We start from the raw sequence: 20,898 nt of genomic DNA, 5'->3' as shown, positions 1-20,898 counted from the left end.
TTCACACTAGGGCCAAACACTTCATTGAACCACTCGACGAAAATTTCCCTCGTGACCCATGCCTTACTATTAGATTTCCAAAACACACACAATTTACTATTCATAACATTGTTTTTCCTGAACACTGGGTTTTTCAGAATGGTACACTAGTAATGGCTTCACTTTGAAATCCCCACTAGCATTAGCACAGAACATTAGCGTCAGCCTGTCTTTCATAGGCTTGTGTCCTGGCATTGCCTTTTCATCTTGTGTAATGAAGGTCCTCTTTGGCATTTTCTTCCAAAAGAGGCCTGTTTCGTCACAATTGAACACTTGTTCAGGTTTCAGTCCTTCAGCCTCTGTGTACTCCTGGAATTCATGCACATATTTTTCAGCCGCCTTGTGGTTCGAACTGGCAGCCTCACCATGCCTTACCACACTGTGTATGCCAGTACGGTTCTTAAATCTCTCAAACCAGCCTTTGCTGGCCTTAAATTCACTCACCTCACCACTAGTTGCAGGCAATTTCTTTACCAAATCGTCATGCAACTGCCTAGCCTTTTCACAAATAATTGAAGTCATAAGAGTATCTCCTGCTAATTGTTTTTCATTTATCCACACCAATAATAACTTCTCAACCTCTTCGAGTACTGGTGATCTCATTTTTGTCAGCATAGTTACCCCCTTTGCAACAACAGTCACCTTGATTTCCTTTTTCTTGGCCACTATGGAACATAAGGTTGTGTAGGGTTTCTTATACATCCTGGCCAGTTCGGCCACACTTGTACCACTTTCATATTGTTCAATGATGGTTTTCTTAAATTCAATCATATTTCTCACCTTCTTTACCACAGGCTTGGCACTAGGAGCTTTCTTTGGAGCCATGGTGGCTTATTTATTACTTGCAAGCACTAAAATAAATGGAATATTATGAAATATTTTGCTGGAGCACGTGAGGGGACCTTCGCTCATTGGTAAACAATGCCAGACAGGCTGCTGCCACGGCTCACGCCGTGGGTACGTGTCCCGGACGAACTACGACTTGCGAGTCAGCCTATGAAAAGCGAGTCCATGTTTATACGAAAATACCCCTATGATTGGCGAAACTTACGATTGCCGAGAACTACGAAAAGCGAGGGACCACTGTAGATTAAACGTATATGAATCAAATGTATATGAAGCATATTAAATCTTTGCTAGGTACACTTGATAATATGAACACAGATTATACTATATTAAAATTATTGAGTTAATTCAAATTAAAAATTATAATGATAATTACAATAGGAGTGAAAATAGTAACATGAATTATGACAAATGTGATGAGATAGTATTTTACATATATGTATACTGTATAACATTTTGATATTCACAGGAAAATAAATTCATTGAGAATGACTTGAATGTATATGAAGCAGGTAAAAAAAAAATAGCATGAGAACACAAATACTTAGTTAATACTGTGAAATTACATTAAGGATGAAGCTAGTTACCTGAACTGATACAAAATGTGATGAGATAGTATATGCCTATTTAGTAATAAATGAAAGTTGAAGGAGGCTCCCTTTCTGCCAACCACATCAAAGCTACTCCTTATCTTAATGGGATCCTGTCAACAATTTATTATGCTGAACAAATCCTGAAACCCTGTCTTTCATCCAATTTTGTCCCTGTTCTTGTTCCATCCTTCCTTCAACTTTCATTTATTACTAAATAGGCATATACTATCTCAAAACATTTTGTATCAATTCAGGTAACTAGCTTCATCCTTATTGCAATTTTTATTAAATTTTATGATAAATTACTGAATACCTTTAACCCTTTGAGGGTTTCGGACGTACTAGTACGGCTTACGACCCAGGGTTTTTGACGTACTAGTACGCCTAAATTCTAGCGCCCTCAAATCTAGTGGGAGAAAGCTGGTAGGCCTTCATATGAAAGAATGGGTCTATGTGATCAGTGTGCACAGTCTAAAAAAAATCCTGCAGCACACAGTGCATAATGAGAAAAAAAAAACTTTGACAATTTTTTTGGAATAAAACAGCGACTTTGCACTGTATTTTCGTATGGTATTTATTGTTGTATTCTAGTTTTCTTGGTCTCATTTTATAGAATGGAAGACATATTACAGAAATTGAGATGATTTTGACTGGTTTTACAATGAAAGGTACCTTGAAATTGAGCTCAAAGTAGCAGAAATGTTCGATTTTTACCAAATTTCAAAAGTAAACAAATCGTGCCAAGCGTGCAATACACGTCAACTGGTGAGTCTAATATTCTTTTACAAGTGCACCAATAATATTTATACCATTTTTTACACTAATGCAGTAGTCTGCATAACAGTAAATCTTATATTTTTTGTGAGAATAAAAATTCAAAGTGGAAAGCAAAAGAATATAGGAGGGGCCTTGAGACGTGACTAATGACCAGAGGAAATGTCATTTTAGTGCCAGGAATGTCTTTCTTGTTCATTCTGGACCCTATTCGGAAATTGGCATCTTTTGAAATTTGTGTGAAATTGGCAAAATTGCTAAATTCTGACCACTGTACTGGATAGTTGAATTTCATAAATGGGTGGTTTCTTGTACCCATTCGATAGAAAAAATGGAGTTCTAGCGAAATATTCATGTTTTTTGTCGACTAGTACAGTGGAATTGGCCGAAAACGGGGCTCAAAGTGGGCAAAATCGCCGATGCGTAAAAATCGTCGAGACCGCTAACTTTGCGAGAGCATAATTCCGTAAGTTTTCCATCAAATTTCAAATGTTTGGTGTCCTTATGATCGGGAAAATATTCTCTATCTTTTCATAAGAGAAAATAATTTTTTTTTTTTTTAAATTTGGCCGACCCTGAGAACGAGTTTCGGAGAGGGCCTGTCGACCCTCAAAGGGTTAATATAGTATTAACTAAGTATTCGTATTCTCACATACCTTGCTCTGATTTTATCTGCTACATATACATTCAAATAATTCTCATCCTCACACCTTAATACTCCATAACCCTTTTGGGTTCAGCACTTGCTTTCTTTTAATGTAATACTAGAAATAACTGCATACTGAATATAATCAATTGTTTTTTTCAGGCTCTGATGTAGGCCAACCAGTGGAACATAATGGCTCTACTTCAGAGAGTCAAGGTAAAAATGTAGGTATGGCCTGCCACTCCAGACAGGTCTATTCTTTACGAACGATGTCAGATGGACAGTCTCCAGTGCTTAAAAGAAAGTCAGTTTTATCTTGTGCTGTCGGAACTCAGTCAAAGACTCATTTTTCATGTGTGAATAAAGAATCCAGTTTTGATGTTAGCCTTCTTGCATCTCCAATAATAGGGCACAGAAAGTTGAATATTATTCAAAAGCAATTGAATTTTAAAAAGAATGACCTTGATGAGGAAAACAAAAACATTTGCAAGGTGAAGTCTCATAAGCGCTCTGTATTGCTCTCTCCGCTCAGTGAGAGGAGTAATAATATAAATTCCAGGAAAAGAACAAATGGTTTGGAAGTTCAGCATAAGATTACTGGTATTCCTGAGAAAATGAGTAAGCGGGGAAATAGAGTTTGTGATAAGGAAAATTCTATCTTGACAAATGAAAAAGATCTTCCATTGAAGAAATCAAAAAGAATTAAGAAGGAAATTAGTCCAGTCGGGCAGTTAAGGCAGACTGATGGAACAAAACAGGTTTCTAAAAAGAATCTTCCACTAGAACAAGCTTCAAACCTAAACGAGTATGTGTGTGCTATGGTGGAAACTACAAGTGGCAGAAGGTCGAATTTAAAACCTAGAGGTGGGATTTCATACCAAGAATCGCTAATGAAAGGAATTGGCAGAATAAGGAACAAAAATAATTTGGTTACATCAAAGGAGAATGCAGAAAAAAGTAATGGTAAAAATCATTTGCTTAGTAAAGTGTCTACAAAGGGTGGTATTGTTAAAAGCAAATTTTCTAAAGCCTCATCAAAATCTTCAGTAAATCCAGCAGTTTCACAAGCTTCGTCAAAGTTGGCAATAACTCCGGAAAACTCACGAGCTTCAAGATCTTCAGTAAGAAGTACAGCAGTTTCACGAACCTCATCAGAGTCGGCAATAACTCCAGAAGATTCACAATCTTCAAGATCTTCAGCAAGAAGTACAGCAGTTTCACGAACCTCATCAGAGTCGGCAATAACTCCAGAAGATTCACAATCTTCAAGATCTTCAGCAAGAAGTACAGCAGTTGCACAAGCTTCATCAAAGTCAGCATTAACTCCAGAAGATTCACGAGCTTCAAGATCTTCAGTAAGAAGTACAGCAGTTTCACGAACCTCATCAGAGTCGGCAATAACTCCAGAAGATTCACGAGCTTCAAGATCTTCAGTAAGAAGTACAGCAGTTGCACGAACCTCATCAGAGTCGGCAATAACTCCAGAAGATTCACGAGCTTCAAGATCTTCAGCAAGAAGTACAGCAGTTGCACAAGCTTCATCAAAGTCAGCATTAACTCCAAAAGATTCACGAGCTTCAAGATCTTCAGTAAGAAGTACAGCAGTTTCACGAACCTCATCAGAGTCGGCAATAACTCCAGAAGATTCACGAGCTTCAAGATCTTCAGTAAGAAGTACAGCAGTTGCACAAGCTTCATCGAAGTCAGCATTAACTCCAAAAGATTCACGAGCTTTAAGATCTTCAGCAAGAAGTACAGCAGTTTCATGTGCTTTTTGCCTAGGAGTTTCACCTACTTCTTCACAATCTCCTGCTCATCAAGTTACATACTCTACAAAATCTTTAGCTCAAACTTCAACAAGATTCCGAAATGAGAAAGTATCACATGGTGAACAACAAAAAAAACTGCCAGTTTGGGCAATGGATTCTAAACCTAACTCTGGAAAGAGGAGATCTATAAGGGTTAAAAGTAAAGATATATTTGACTTTGTGTGTGACCCATTAGATGAGATAGTAAAGAAGAGACGAGTGGCTAAGCCTAGAGGCCAAAAGAGAGTTAGAACACATAAGCCAAAACTTAAATTAACACTGCTTACAACTGATCCAGATAAGGAGATTACATTTCCCTCAGAAAACCAAATTCCTATCAGTACCAACACTACCAGGAGAGAGACTGAATCAGCAACATCCAGTATGTGCAATGTCAGGGAAGATAGTGATTCAGCAGGCACTGCCAGGAGAGAGATCGAATCTGCAGCACCTAGTGTGTGTAGTGCCAGGGTAGATGGTGATTTAGCAGGCACTGCCAGGAGAGAGACTGAATCTGCAGCATCTAGTGTATGCAGTCCCAGAGAAAATGATGAATTATCAGGAAACGACATCTCTGATGATGAATTTGCGAGAGAGTGTGTTACCTCAGAGGACAATTGTAATGATTTTTACAGTCATGAAACTGAAAGTGTCACTAAAGAATATGATTTTGAAACCACTAGTTCATTTGTTCCTACAAAACTAATATCATCTAAATCAATTCCAATGAGCTCAGTCAGTGTATTTCCTACCCCTGCTATTTCTAAGCACATTTCTAAATACATCGGAGGCTCATCCACTCCAAGGGTTGAAAACGCAAAGGCATCAGATTCTTGTGTTGATTTAATTGATGAGCAAGCTACAAACATAGCAAAAGAAGATATTGTAACTTGTTTTGGCTTTGATGAAATGGAGTGTGAGTTGGAAGGGAGTGAGCTTGACTTGTCTCCTGTGAGATGTTCAGGACAACTGCAGTCTTGCTTGGAAGTGACTGGTACATCAGATGTGTACAATGAATGCCATCCATCAAGTCAACCATCACGTTTCTCTTGGGGTTTCCTTCGACCTGGAAATCGAAGTAATATATCTGCTAGTCGCTCATCGAGTGTGTTGGCTGTGCATGGTTTGTCATCATCGTTACCAAGTTTTTTAAGTTCAATCCGATCCCAAAAATCTATGGTGTCAAATGCTAATCTTGGCAAAAGTGTTCAAAGAAAGAAATTAAAAGAAACTGATCATTCAAGTGAAGTTGGAGAAGGAAAAAATAAAACAGTTGCTCATCCTGCAACATGCAGAAACCAGGATACTGGTATTGAAGATGTCAACACTTCAATTTTTGTTGAAGAGAAAGATGCAGATAAACAACAGAAGGGAAATCAAGCAAAGCTGAATAATGTAGACAAGATTGTTCAAAGAAAGGTATTAAAAGAAAAAAATAATTCCCTTCAAGTTGAAGTAAGAAAAAGTCAGAGAACAAAAAAAAATCCTCAGGCTGCAATGTGTGAAAATGAGGATTCTGAGAAAGATACCAATGTGTCGTTACTGTTTGACGAGGATGATGTGGAAAACCTAGAGAAGGAAAATGTAGAAAACATGAGTTGTCTACCTGGGAATGGCTGCTCCCCTAAGAGGATTCATCATAAACCTATGGATGATGAGCTTAACTCACCTGAGAAATCATTTTTAAAGGTTAGTGCAGAAGCAATCATTTTGGGAGGTATTATGGCTTGAATTTTTGCTATCCTTTTATATTACATTTAAACCACTTTTTAATTACTACTGTACTGTTTGTGTTTTATTCAGCCAGTGGATTAGTTTGAAGTGTTGATGTGGCATTTTATTATCTGGGAATACTTATACCATATTACAGTGTGCAGTAAGTTCACACATGCCTGTAACTTTCATTGGATGTATGGGATTATAGCATGACACTGAAGATAGTCATGTTAGGTTTGCTTAAAAAAAATTTCATGTTCTTAATAATTTTGTTTTGTGTTGATTAAATTTGTTTATTTGTAATCATGCCTTCATGTTCTGATAATCTTACAAATACATTTAGGATAAAATGATGTACTGTAGAGTAATTACCTGCAGATGACCAAGCTGTATTCTAGAGAAACTGTTATTTAAAAGTAAATTTTATGTTGACTTATATTTCTCCATAAGCTCCTAGTTTCTGGTATAGTAACATTTTGTATCTTAATTTCTTGTTTTTAACAAAAAATTATCAGGGAAATCTAAAGATGAATAAAAAAGGACTTGCAAATATTTAATGGGTGCCCTGCACATTGTGGTATATCTTAGCATATGGTGTGCAGCTTTGTACAGTGGAACCCTGGTTTTCGCCTGGTCCGGTTATCGTGCAGTTCAGTTTTCGACCACTTTTTTCAGTGAAATTTTCCCTATTTTCGTACATCCGCTCAGAAATCGTCCATACCAGACGTGTCCGCCTGCCCGTGGGACACGGCCGCTCATACATTCGTGACTCAGTCTGCCTTTGTTACTCGTTCAGTGAACATTATTCCGCGCGTTCATCCGAAACATTTCGTATTTTGTAATAATCCATTGTTTTTTGTGCTTGTGACTGCTAAATAAGCTACCATGGGGCCAAAGAAAGTTCCGAGTGCCAGAAGGATTTTGAAGGGTTTGAGGCTGACCCTGACGACCCTATGCCTGTTGTGGAATCTATTGTGTCTTTGGGGAAGTCCATGGGGTTGGAGGTGAGTGGTCAGGATGTGGGAGTTGGTGGACGACTACAGGGAAGAGCTAACCACCGAAGAGCTACAAGACCTTCATCTGGAACAGCACTAGACCTTAGCTGAGGAAATTGCTTCAGAGGAGGAGGAAGAGAGAGGGGAGAATGTGCACTCTTCAGTGATTAAGGACATAAGTGCAAAGTGGAGTGAGGTGCAAACTTTTGTGGAGAAATATCACCCCAACAAAGCTTTTGCAAGCCATGTCAGCAACATGTTCAATGACAGTGCCGTGTCCCATTTTAGGCAAAGCTTAAAGAGACGCCAGAAACAGGCCTCTCTAGACAGATTTTTTGTGTGACAGGGGTCCAGTGACTCAAGCTGGTCCTAGTGCCAGTAAAGGACAAAGAAGGGAAGTAACCACGGATAGGGCTTTGATACCTGAAGTCCTTATGGAGGGGGATTTTTCCTTCCAAACAATAACCTCTCTCTCTCTCTCCTCTCCTCACTATCTTCCATATGCCAACAAGAGCCTTCAATAAAGGTAAAAGTGATGTTAAATGTTCATTTATCCATTTCATTAGTGCTATACAGAACCTAATACTTTGAATAAATGGCTGGGAGTTACTTCACAATTATGCAAAACTACAACAGCCCAGATTTCAACCAGTAGCAGAGAAAATGGATATAAAAATCAAGGACCATATTACAAGATGGTACAGCCGCAGAGGTACTAACAATGCAGAATAACCTAGACATCCCAAATGATAAGTCCTTTCATATACAAAGGATGTTTTAAATAGATGTGAGGGCAGACCTACAGTGTATATAGATATGAGAGAGTAAATATGTACGTTAGTAGAACCGTTTAAATCCTCAGATTTAAATGAAAAAAAAAATCTGGTAATTATCCTTTTACAGTAAAACCTTTTATTAACGGGCATATGGAATGGGGGTGGGGTGGTATTATAATGCCAATTGTCCACATCTCCCAAATTATGAAATTAGCATTTCATGATTGTCTGTTTGTCATCTGAAGTAGTGGACTTGGCCCACTTATTCAAAAGACAACCAGTCACTAAGAATATGGGTGCTGTAACCTGTGTTGCTACAGTACAGTAATTTTATAGTACTCCTTGTAACTTACAATAATTTTATTTACGTTTTTATGATGGAGAAATGTGTAAACTGCTGTGATTGAGAATGGTGACTCAGAATAATTTTTATTCCGAGTCAGAGGAGCTGTAAAGCTCTGCTAGTGAAAATAATTTAGAAGATTGAGAAGACTTAGATTTCTGAGAACCACATGTTTCCCTTGGCACTACCACTTACCTAGAAACTGAATGATGAATGTCTGTGAGAGGGAGCACAAACAATAAATGGGCAAGTGGCTTAAGGCTTAGGAACAATGAAAACAGACAGGTCCTAGACATGGCCACTATAGCTCGTAATGGACAGACATCAGGGTTAGTGGACTTGACCTGATACTACAGAAGACAACTGGATGCTATCACTTTGGACAAAATGTGGAATTAGGCTTGTCCATTTTGTCTGATAATTACAGCATTTGTCTAGCCAATTTTTTTGTCTGAAATTGCAGAAATCAGTTTGAGAGGTCCATTAATGAGTGGGTTTTACTGTATATGAACTGCTGTCAGCCATGAAGTTCATGGACCAGATAAGCAAATAACAGCCTTGAAAACTTTGAAAATCCTACTGCAGATATTATCCTCTAGCAATTTCAACCTGCCAAATGTTAAATGCAAGATGGTAGACAACTGCATTACACCATAAGTAGGACCTGAAAAGATGTTAGCTCCACAGACAGATGCCAGAGAACTATTAGGGCTCTGAAAAGCATACTTTGAACCAACAGATAACATATCCTATTAGAAATGAAAATAAACTAGAATGAGGAGCTAATGACACATAACAGTCCCAAATGTGCTACAATCACTACCTCATTCAAGTATAAATAAGCATAAATTCATGTGTAGAGAGCCTAAGAAATAGCCAATGTGAAGGGATGTTCAGTAAATTTAACTTAAACAATTGGAGTATTAACTGGAACAAAATAAGAAAAAGACTATCACACATTCCCTGGGAGAAAAGCCTGAGCACTCTTAACCCTCACCAGTGCTTGGAAAAGCTGAGTATAGAAGTTTACAAAGTCTGCATAAAATATGTTCCACTGAGAAAGCCTGCAAGATCAGGTTCTGCATTTAAAGATAAAATGGGTTACCATACTGAGTTAAAAATGAGCATATTTCACAAGAAAGGAAAGGTAATCTCTACAAAGGGATTGCCGATGTAGAGCAGAAATTAAAACTTACACCAAATGGAAGAACTACAAAGCAAAACATTGTTCAGAAAATTGCAAGAAAAACCTGATTATTTCTACATCTGCAAAATCAAAGCAGAAAATCACTTCTAGATTTGACCCACCTCTCATAGGGTGTTCATCTACTGGTGACGAAAAGGAAATGAGCTAATTTTTCGAAGATCAATTTAAATTCACTAGATTAAGAGAGAATTGATAGTTTTTTCATTCTCTCTTCCCCTATAATTTGGAAAGGTAATAGAAAACATGCCCCTATATGCAGCATCAGGGCCTGGTTTATGAATTTATTTTTATAGAGTACAAAATACCGCTAATGCAAGCACTTAGTATTCTTTGGAAAAAGAGTTTAGAGTGAAATCCCAGAAGTGGGAAAAAGATATTGCTTTGCATGGAGTCAATAAAGTAATTAAACTGGAAATGCTTCAGTGTTCTGGGAATGTTCTCTCTGGAGTGAAGAAGAGAAACCTGATAATATAGTCAGTAAACCATTGATAGAACAGAATAACAAAAGGGAGCAATTGTGGCAGATAGATATGAGTTTTTGTGGTGATTGTAACAATAAGTGATACTTCTGCAGCCAACAGACTTTGTCCATCATTTTTGGATCTGTTGCCCCATCAGATTTTGTCCCATATTAGAAGTATTGCCAGAACTAGTGTAGAAGTTGTTTAATAATAATAATAATAATAATAATAATAATAATAATAATAAGAATAAGAAGAAAATTGTCAAAGTGGGAAGTCTGAATGTGCGTGGATGTTGTGCAAATGATAAGAAAGAGATGATTGTGGATGTTATGAATGAGAAGAAACTGGATGTCCTGGCTTTAAGTGAAACAAAGCTGAAGGGGGTGGGAGAGTTTCAATGGAGAGGAATAAATGGGATTAGATCAGGGGTTTCAAATAGAGTTAGAGCTAAAGAAGGAGTAGCAATAATGTTGAAGGATAAGCTATGGCAGGAAAAGAGGGACTACAAATGTATAAATTCAGGATTATGTGGAGTAAAATAAAGATTGGATGTGAAAAGTGGGTTATAGTAAGCGTGTATGCACCTGGAGAAGAGAGAAGTGTAGAGGAGAGAGAGAGATTCTGGGAAATGTTGAGTGAATGCGTGGGGAGTTTTGAATCAAGTGTGAGAGTAATGGTGGTTGGGGATTTCAATGCTAAAGTGGGTAAAAATGTTATGGAGGGAGTAGTAGGTAAATTTGGGGTGCCAGGGGTAAATGTAAATGGGGAGCCTTTAATTGAGCTATGTGTAGAAAGAAATTTGGTAATAAGTAATACATATTTAATGAAAAAGAGGATAAATAAATATACAAGGTATGATGTAGCACGTAATGAAAGTAGTTTGTTAGATTATGTATTGGTGGATAAAAGGTTGATGGGTAGACTCCAGGATGTACATGTTTATAGAGGGGCAACTGATATATCGGATCATTATTTAGTTGTAGCTACAGTTAGAGTAAGAGGTAGATGGGAAAAGAGGAAGGTGGCAACAACAAGTAAGAGGGAGGTGAAAGTGTATAAACTAAGGGAGGAGGAAGTTCGGGTGAGATATAAGCGACTATTGGCAGAAAGGTGGGCTAGTGCAAAGATGAGTAGTGGGGGGGTTGAAGAGGGTTGGAATAGTTTTAAAAATGCAGTATTAGAATGTGGGGCAGAAGTTTGTGGTTATAGGAGGGTGGGGGCAGGAGGAAAGAGGAGTGATTGGTGCAATGATGAAGTAAAGGGTGTAATAAAAGAGAAAAAGGTAGCTTATGAGAGGTTTTTACAAAGCAGAAATGTTATAAGAAGAGCAGAGTATATGGAGAGTAAAAGAAAGGTGAAGAGAGTGGTGAGAGAGTGCAAATGGAGAGCAGATGAAAGAGTGGGAGAGGCACTGTCAAGAAATTTTAATGAAAATAAGAAAAATTTTTGGAGCGAGTTAAACAAGTTAAGAAAGCCTAGGGAAAGTATGGATTTGTCAGTTAAAAACAGAGTAGGGGAGTTAGTAGATGGGGAGATGGAGGTATTAGGTAGATAGCGAGAATATTTTGAGGAACTTCTAAATGTTGAGGAAGAAAGGGAGGCGGTAATTTCATGCACTGGCCAGGGAGGTATACCATCTTTTAGGAGTGAAGAACAGAATGTAAGTGTGGGGGAGGTACGTGAGGCATTACGTAGAATGAAAAGGGGTAAAGCAGCTGGAACTGATGGGATCATGACAGAAATGTTAAAAGCAGTGGGGGATATAGTGTTGGAGTGGTTGGTACTTTTGTTTAATAAATGTATGAAAGAGGGGAAGGTACCTAGGGATTGGCGGAGAGCATGTACAGTGGACCCCCGGTTAACGATATTTTTTCACTCCATAAGTATGTTCAGGTGCCAGTACTGACCGAATTTATTCCCATAAGGAATATTGTGAAGTAGATTAGTCCATTTCAGACCCCCAAACATACACGTACAAACGCACTTACATAAATACACTTACATAATTGGTCGCATTCGGAGGTAATCGTTATGCGGGGGTCCACTGTATAGTCCCTTTATATAAAGGGAAAGGGGACAAAAGAGATTGTAAAAATTATAGAGGAATAAGTTTACTGAGTATACCAGGAAAAGTATACGGTAGGGTTATAATTGAAAGAATTAGAGGTAAGACAGAATGTAGGATTGCGGATGAGCAGGGAGGCTTCAGAGTGAGTAGGGGATGTGTAGATCAAGTGTTTACATTGAAGCATATATGTGAACAGTATTTAGATAAAGGTAGGGAAGTTTTTATTGCATTTATGGATTTAGAAAAGGCATATGATAGAGTGGATAGAGGAGCAATGTGGCAGATGTTGCAAGTATATGGAATAGGTGGTAAGTTACTAAATGCTGTAAAGAGCTTTTATGAGGATAGTGAGGCTCAGGTTAGGGTATGTAGAAGAGAGGGAGAATACTTCCCGGTAAAAGTAGGTCTTAGACAGGGATGTGTAATGTCACCATGGTTGTTTAATATATTTATAGATGGGGTTGTAAAAGAAGTAAATGCTAGGGTGTTCGGGAGAGGGGTGGGATTAAATTATGGGGAATCAAATTCAAAATGGGAACTGACACAGTTACTTTTTGCTGATGATACTGTGCTTATGGGAGATTCTAAAGAAAAATTGCAAAGGTTAGTGGATGAGTTTGAAAATGTGTGTAAAGGTTGAAAGTTGAAAGTGAACATAGAAAAGAGTAAGGTGATGAGGGTATCAAATGATTTAGATAAAGAAAAATTGGATATAAAATTGGGGAGGAGTATGGAAGAAGTGAATGTTTTCAGATACTTGGGAGATGACGTGTCGGCGGATGGGTTTATGAAGGATGAGGTTAATCATAGAATTGATGAGGGAAAAAAGGCGAGTGGTGCGTTGAGGTATATGTGGAGTCAAAAAACATTATCTATGGAGGCAAAGAAGGGAATGTATGAAAGTATAGTAGTACCAACACTTTTATATGGATGTGAAGCTTGGGTGGTAAATGCAGCAGCGAGGAGACGGTTGGAGGCAGTGGAGATGTCCTTTCTAAGGGCAATGTGTGGTGTAAATATTATGCAGAAAATTCGGAGTGTGGAAATTAGGAGAAGGTGTGGAGTTAATAAAAGCATTAATCAGAGGGCAGAAGAGGGGTTGTTGAGGTGGTTTGGTCATTTAGAGAGAATGGATCAAAGTAGAATGACATGGAAAGCATATAAATCTATAGGGAAAGGAAGGAGGGGTAGGGGTCGTCCTCGAAAGGGTTGGAAAGAGGGGGTAAAGGAGGTTTTGTGGGCAAGGGGCTTGGACTTCCAGCAAGCGTGCATGAGCGTGTTAGATAGGAGTGAATGGAGACGAATGATACTTGGGACCTGACGATCTGTTGGAGTGTGAGCAGGGTAATATTTAGTGAAGGGATTCAGGCAAACGGTTATTTTCATATAGTCGGACTTGAGTCCTGGAAATGGGAAGTACAATGCCTGCACTTTAAAGGAGGGGTTTGGGATATTGGCAGTTTGGAGGGATATGTTGTGTATCTTTATACGTATATGCTTCTAAACTGTTGTATTCTGAGCACCTCTGCAAAAACAGTGATAATGTGTGAGTGTGGTGAAAGTGTTGAATGATGATGAAAGTGTTTTCTTTTTGGGGATTTTCTTTCTTTTTTTGGGTCACCCTGCCTCGGTGGGAGACGGCCGACTTGTTGAAAAAAAAAAAAATCTTTATTTACTACAAGTACATGTACAAGGTATACAGTCCTAGCTGACAACAATGACATACTACTATATAGAAAGTCCCTTGTTATGCTCCGCATTTCGGGCAAATTAGATCAGTGTCCGAGGATGCGACCCACACCAGTCGGCTAACACCCAGGTACCCATTTTACTGATGGGGAACATAGACAACAGGTGGAAAGAAACACGTCCAATGTTTCTACTCTGGCTGGGAATCGAACCCAGGCTCTCGCCGTGTGAAGCGAGAGCGTTAACCAACAGGCCACCAGAGCCACCTGATTTGCCCAAAATGCTCTGCATAGCAAGGGACTTTCTATACAGTATGTCATTGATGTCAACTAGGTCTCTATAAGTTGTATCATGTACTTGTTGAAATAAAGATCATTATTATTACCTCTGCCTAGTGCAAAGTCAATCAGAATGTGGGCCACCAACAGCAGTAGCTTTATTGAACAGGTAATCAACAGAAAAACCTGGCTCTAGGCCAGTTTGCAAGGGTAGAAATAATTCAAAACCGGTCTCAGATCAAAGGTAACCTTACACTGCCAGAAGATTTTATAAGAATGTGTGCATTTTTTTCAACTTCTAAGAGAGAATAAAGCTTCACATTATTTAAGGTAACTGTAAAGATACTAGTATACTATTTTGACATTTTACTAATAATTCTATATTTATTTTGCATACTTTTACAGCCACCAAGAAAATCCTACAATCGTAGTTGTTTGGAAGAATGTCGACGGAAATTTATTCGTGAGTACGCAGGAGGTACCACAACAGATACTGAGGTGAGTCTTATATTAAATATACATTTGTAGAAAATATATTTATAGGCTGTGTAGGCACATGTTTTTGAATCTGTGCAATATCTGAAAAATGCATCATCTGGTCAGCCTAAACTTTTACTTCTGTGTTTTTTGTCAAAAGAAACAATCTCTTGATGTTAGGAAGTATAAATTATCATGTGCCAAATTTAATATTCATATTAGTTTCTGTGAAATAATTGGGGAATGTCTCTTCTGACCACACATAAGTCCTGGCTTTGTCTCTGTTGATGTCTTCCTTTCTCATGACATTACATTGTAATATCTGAGTGCCTCTGCAAAGACAGTGATTATGTGTGAGTGATGGTGAAAGTGTTGAATGATGACAAAAGTGTTTTTTCTTTCTTTTTGGGTTTTTCTTTCTTTTTGGGTCACCCTGCCTCGGTGGGAAATGGCTGATGTGTTAAAAAAAAAAAATGTACGTATAGGGTTGATGGAAATTTGTGTTTCTCGTGAAAGAAGGATATTCTCATATTTGTGTTTATGGAGAACAAGCTTTACCTTCCAGATTTTTTTTTTTTTTCAAAATCAGTTATACAGGCTAAGAGCTTTTATTCTACCTCGACTCATTTCAAAGTCCAGCCCTATCTTAAATGTACTACCCTTTCCCCCCCACCCACACAAAATGGAACCCATAACATACAGTGGTACCTCAAGTTTCGAACAGCTCCCAACTCGAACAATTATGTAAGTGTATTTTTGTAAGTGCTTTTGTAAGTGTAATTTTGGGCTCTGAAAAGGACTAATCTGATTTGCATTATTCCTTATGGCAACAAATTCGTTCGGTAATGGCACTCAAACAGCCTTCTGGAATGAATTAAGTTCGTAACTCGAGGTACCACTATTTTTTTATATTTAACACACTGGCTGTCTCCTACCTAGGCAAGGCGACCCAAAAAAGAAACATTTTCACCATCATTCACAGTATTATATATTTTTCTCCAATGAACTGGCTGTATCACACCAAGGCAGGGTGACCTGAAAAGAAAAACGAGTTTCTTGTTTTCAATTTAGTAATGTATACAGGAGAAGGGGTTACTAGCCCCTTGCTCCTGGCATTTTATATATACACAAGTCATACCCCGCCCTACGTCATTAATTGGTTCCAAAAGCCATGATGTAACCCAGTTTTGATGTAAGCCGGATATAATGCCTTAAAATGACGAAAAACACCGAAAAACTAGCATAAATAACTCACGAAAGAATATAGCTATTGCTAAACCTTAAAGAACACTAAAAACACTAATGAACACAATTTAAAAAATTATGACGTAGGTGACGTTGCTGAGTGACATAAGTCGGATATAATGGCATTCGCTGAACTGAAATTTACTCTAGAAATGTGGCGTAAAAAGCAAATTTTATGTAGGCCAAATGCACACCTGTTAACCCTTTTGGGGCCTAGTTCCTAGGCCTTTTGTGTTTCCATATGCTCTTGTTTACCTGGAGAGAGTTCCGGGGGTCAACGCCCCCGCGGCCCGGTCTGTGACCAGGCCTCCTTGTACTACCATCCACAGGATTAATATGGGGTGCACAATAAACTAGCCACTTAGGTGGCAAAATCTAAATCTGACTTAGGCCTAAATAACATAAAGCGGAGTATGGCTGTGTGTATGTTTGTGTGGGTGGGGGGAAATTACTTCAGTACAAGGGAGCAAGGAGGTTATGACCCCTCCCTCTTTCTAAGCCCTTGAGATGAGGGGGGTCATATGAATTGATGTGCTGTTGGAGTGTGAGGAAAGTAATATTTATGAAGGGATTTAGGGAAACCTTAGCTGGACTTGAGTCATGGATGTGGGAAGTACAGAGCCTGCACTCTGAAGCAGGGATAGTGATATTTGCAGTTTTGAACTGTAGTGTTAGCGCCTCTCTCATAAGATAGTGGAGTGAGAGACGGGGAAAGTGTTTCTCACCCTACCTTGGTGAGAAATGGCTGGTGTTTTAATTTTTTTTTTCAATGAATCAGCCATATCCCACCGAGACAGGGTGACCTGAAAAAGAAAAAGTTTCACAACCATTCGCAGATGCATGTACACGACAGTTCAAATGATCCTACAAACAGCAAATATCCCCAGCCCTCCTTTAGAGTGGAGGAACTCCACTTCCCAATCCAGGACTTGAGTAAGGCTAACAGTTTTCTCTGAATCCCTTTACTGTTACACTGCTTATGCTCAACAGCTCATCAGGTCCCAAAAACCATTTGCCTTCACTCACTCCAATGTAATACACTCACATATGCCCACTGGACGTCCAAAACTCTTGCATACAATACCTCCTCTCTCTGTCCTTTCCTAGGATGACCCCTACCCTGCCTTGCAGGGTAAGAGTCGTCCTATTGTGCTGCATCCTCTCTAAATGAGCCAACCACCTCAACAACCCCTCCTCAGCCCTCTGGATAATACTTTTAGTAACTCTGCACTAACTCCTAATCTCAAAACTACAAATTCTCTGCATAATATTTACATCACACATTGCCCTCAGACACATTTCCACTGCCTCCAACCTCCTTCTTATTGGAGCCACTATACTCTCATACATTTCCCTCTTTGCTTCCATGGATAACGTCTTTTGTCTCCACAGACCTGCACCACCCACCTTTTTCCCTTCATCAATTCTGTGGTTTACCTCATCTCTCATAGACCCATCTGCCGACAAATCCACTCCCAAATATCTGAATGCATTCACTTCCTCCATATTCTATCCCTCCAATCTGATATCCAGTCTCTCATTACCTAGCTTGTTTGTTACCATCATCACGTTGGTCTTTCCTATGTTCATTTTCAGTTTAATTTATTTTTTTACTTTTCCTGCCATGGCTTATTATCTTAAATGACCCACATCTATAACTTTTCTTTACCCTTTAGGATGATGGAAAAGAGAGGAGCAAAAAGAAAAGGAAGAAATTCAAGGCAAAGACTTCCCTCAAAAAGAAGAAAGGAACTGCATCGTCATCCCACTCGCTAGAGGACTCTTCCCTCTCTAGTGAATCATTATCAGGAAAATCATGTAATACCTTAAAGAATAAAAGGAATAAGGTTTATGTAAGTAATGTTTCTTTTTTATATAAAATTAGTGTTAATTAAAAGAAACAAAAGTAATTTTTTTTGGCACGAATTATAATATGCCTGTAGGGAAGCCCATTTTGATATCTGCTAATGTTAACATACAATTTTATTAGATTTCCAAAATGTTTTGCAAGCATTATACAGAACCTCCTTGCTAGCTTCAGTAATACAAGGTGTTATCAAAAAAGTTCCTGTAACTGATTTTTTGCACATTTCTTTGGTGATATATGGTAGCAGTGTAGCTCATGCTGCTTAGTACACACCAGCAGAATGGATGACTTGAAGAATGCCTGTGTTTTACACCAAAACTTCCACAACCATTTAATTAATTAATTACAAAGGTGCATGAGTCACTGTCAAGGAGGAAGACACACACAGATGTAGGATCTTACAATCAGCACTCATCATCACATCCAACCAGAACAACAGCTTCTACAAGATAACTAAGCCTCTTGCTAGGAAACTCCTTCATCGTTTTGTTACACAGCAACAACACTGCAGCATGTCTTGGCCCATGCTAGGCAGGTTGTTCTCAAATTCAATCTCTTCTCAGTCACATATTTTGGCCAACCTGTCATTAGTCTACCCAAGAAATGAGCTTCAACACAATGTCACTTGACTCTTCATATCATTAGGCTCCTCTATATCCTCTCTCTCCAGGTAGATCTGTTTATGATTTGATAAAGCCCACTGTGTGGGCAAAATGTCAGTAAAGGATCACCTTATGCATATAAATTGCACTTTATACTTTAGTCTGTGTTTAACACTTAAATAGAATAATTTAAATGTTTGGATTCCAGCTTGTAGATATAGGGCAGTGTATTGATAATGCTGGAAATGTGTTAGGTTATTAAATCGTATCCATTTTTCAGTAGTTTCTTTTGAGCATAAAATTTAATGTTGATCTGTTAATGTAATTTGTATGCACTAATTTTAATTACTAAGATCAAACTGAATTCCTTCTGTCTGTCCGATCGTTTATCATTTTGTCCATTGTTTATGAAACATTTCTTGTTTGTCAGTATCCTGGTAAATCAGTTTCTCAGTGTCATATTTTTTGTTTTCCACATATTTTTCTAGAATATGAAATGATTCTTAAGCTTTTCTGATAAACATGTAACCAAGATTTGTTGACTTCCAGGAACAATCAATGAATGAATGGATAGCCAGCACCAACAGCTTTTTTGAAGAAGTGGAAAACAGTGACCTGATAATTGAAGATGATAAACAGTAAATTGAAGATTGATAAACAGTAAATGTTTATTGCTGGGGAAAATTAATATGAAAAAAATTTTACTTTGAAATTATTTCATAATCAAACGTTAGTGTAATATCATTTGCAGTAAAAATTTAAGCGCACCCTGTACCTCCAGGAATGAAGGTATGGCTGATTAATAATGAGTATTGGAAAAATCATGTACAGCATTCGTACAAAATGATTATTAAAAGGGTTGAAAAATAATTTAAGTGGGCGGCCTTTGAGTTTTAGCTACGGTTACCCCAGAGAGTTTCTGAGGGTAGCAAGGCGTCTGATGCAGATTAATGCATTAATTAAAAATATATTAATTTTTATTTGAGCATCAGTTGTACAATGCTGTACACTAGTTGATTAAAAGCATTCAGATAGCTTGGAAAATTTTATAATCTAATGAGCTGTCATTAATAAATAAATATATGTACACTATTTTTAGTGGAATTTAGTGATGGCTAATTTAACCTTAGATTGTTCCCTGTAAAACTTCATTTTTTTTTTACCATTGCATGATAATTTTATGAGAATAAAAGTATAATTTTTGTCTTTTAATATTTTTGTTTTATGTGAAGCTATATAAAAACTATGTGAAACAATGTAAAATGCAATATAGTCTAAAATGTAAACATTTAGCAGAATTCTAATAAAAATTATGTAGTTTAGGCCATTGTTTCAGTATCATTGATGTAGCTGGAAGATGTTATACAGTGGTCCCTTGAGTTAAAATGGGCTTGAGTTAGGATTTGCCCTCAAGAAGGAATCCAGGTTTGAGTTAAACTGAAAAATTTGAGATATGGGTATGATGGTTGGTGGGTGCAGGTGGGCCACGGTTCAGAAATGAGTCAGGGATCATGATGAAATGGTTTTCAATAGTGATGATGGAGGATGTTTTGGAGGTGAGAGGGGGAGGATGGAAGGTGGAATATAAAATGATAGGCAGAGGGAGAGAGACCAGACATGGACCATGAAAGATAGTGACAACAAAAGTGTAAATATTAAGTCTCTAAACCTAAACCAATCTGCCTACCTGCCTTGCCTCTTCCCTCTGCTCTGTCCTGCCTGCCTTGCCCTATCCTGCTACTTTGCTTGGGCATAAGATTATGAAAGATAGGCTTAATCTACTGTGGAGTACCAGTGCCTCTAAGAGATTTCAGGTTGAAGCCTATGCGTGTTTACCTCTCATAAAAATCCCAGAGTGTTTAGACAAAAAGTATCCAAGGGTAGGTTGGGTGAGTTATGGCAACTTGAAATGAATTACCACAAAACCAGATATTTTAGGTTTGAGTTATGATAGTTTTAAGGTATGATACATCTGGAATGGATTAATATCGTTACTCAAGGGACCTCTGTATATTTTTTTTTTTCAACAAACCAGTCCTATCCCACCAAGGCAGGATGACCTCCAAGGAAAAACAAAAGTTTCTCTTTTTAAATTTAGTAATGTATACAGGAGAAGTGGTTACTAGTCCCTTCCTACTGGCATTTTAGTTGCCTCTTACGACACGCATGGATTAATGAAGGAAGAATTCTGTTCCACTTCCCCATGGAGAACCACTGTACAGTGGACCCCTGGTTTCGGCCGGTGTGGAAATCTTGCAATTTGGATTTTGAGCACTTTTTTCGGCGAAATTTCCCCTTGGGTTTCGTACATCCACTCAGAAATCATTGGTACCAGACGCGTGACTCACTCTTGGGTACATTAAATGTCTTATTTTAGTTTAATATAAACATTGTCACCCTGCCTCGGTGGAAGACGGCCGACTTGCTGAAAAAAAAAAAAAAAATTTCATTAATCCATCTACGAA

General features: G+C 38.1%; 1 protein-coding gene across 5 annotated transcripts in view; it reads left to right on the top strand.

Annotated features, from left to right (window-relative positions):
- The window catches only part of LOC128696267 (platelet binding protein GspB), a 28,371-nt gene extending 8,621 nt beyond the window's left edge, over positions 1-19,750 (top strand). For all 5 annotated transcript variants that reach the window (XM_070092256.1, XM_070092255.1, XM_070092257.1 and 2 more), the window contains 4 exons: positions 3,061-6,395; positions 14,648-14,740; positions 17,641-17,817; positions 18,983-19,750. In XM_070092256.1, coding sequence (XP_069948357.1) covers positions 3,061-6,395; positions 14,648-14,740; positions 17,641-17,817; positions 18,983-19,075 — 3,698 coding nt within the window. In that variant the 3' untranslated portion in view covers positions 19,076-19,750. The remainder of the gene's footprint in view (positions 1-3,060; positions 6,396-14,647; positions 14,741-17,640; positions 17,818-18,982) is intronic.
- The last annotated feature ends 1,148 nt before the right edge of the window (positions 19,751-20,898 follow it).

The sequence above is a fragment of the Cherax quadricarinatus genome, chromosome 39, assembly GCF_038502225.1.
Source record: "Cherax quadricarinatus isolate ZL_2023a chromosome 39, ASM3850222v1, whole genome shotgun sequence".
In the NCBI taxonomy this organism is placed as follows: Eukaryota; Metazoa; Arthropoda; class Malacostraca; order Decapoda; family Parastacidae; genus Cherax; species Cherax quadricarinatus.
The sequence above is the reverse complement of the archived record's forward strand: the minus strand, read 5'-3'. Positions and strand labels throughout refer to the sequence as shown.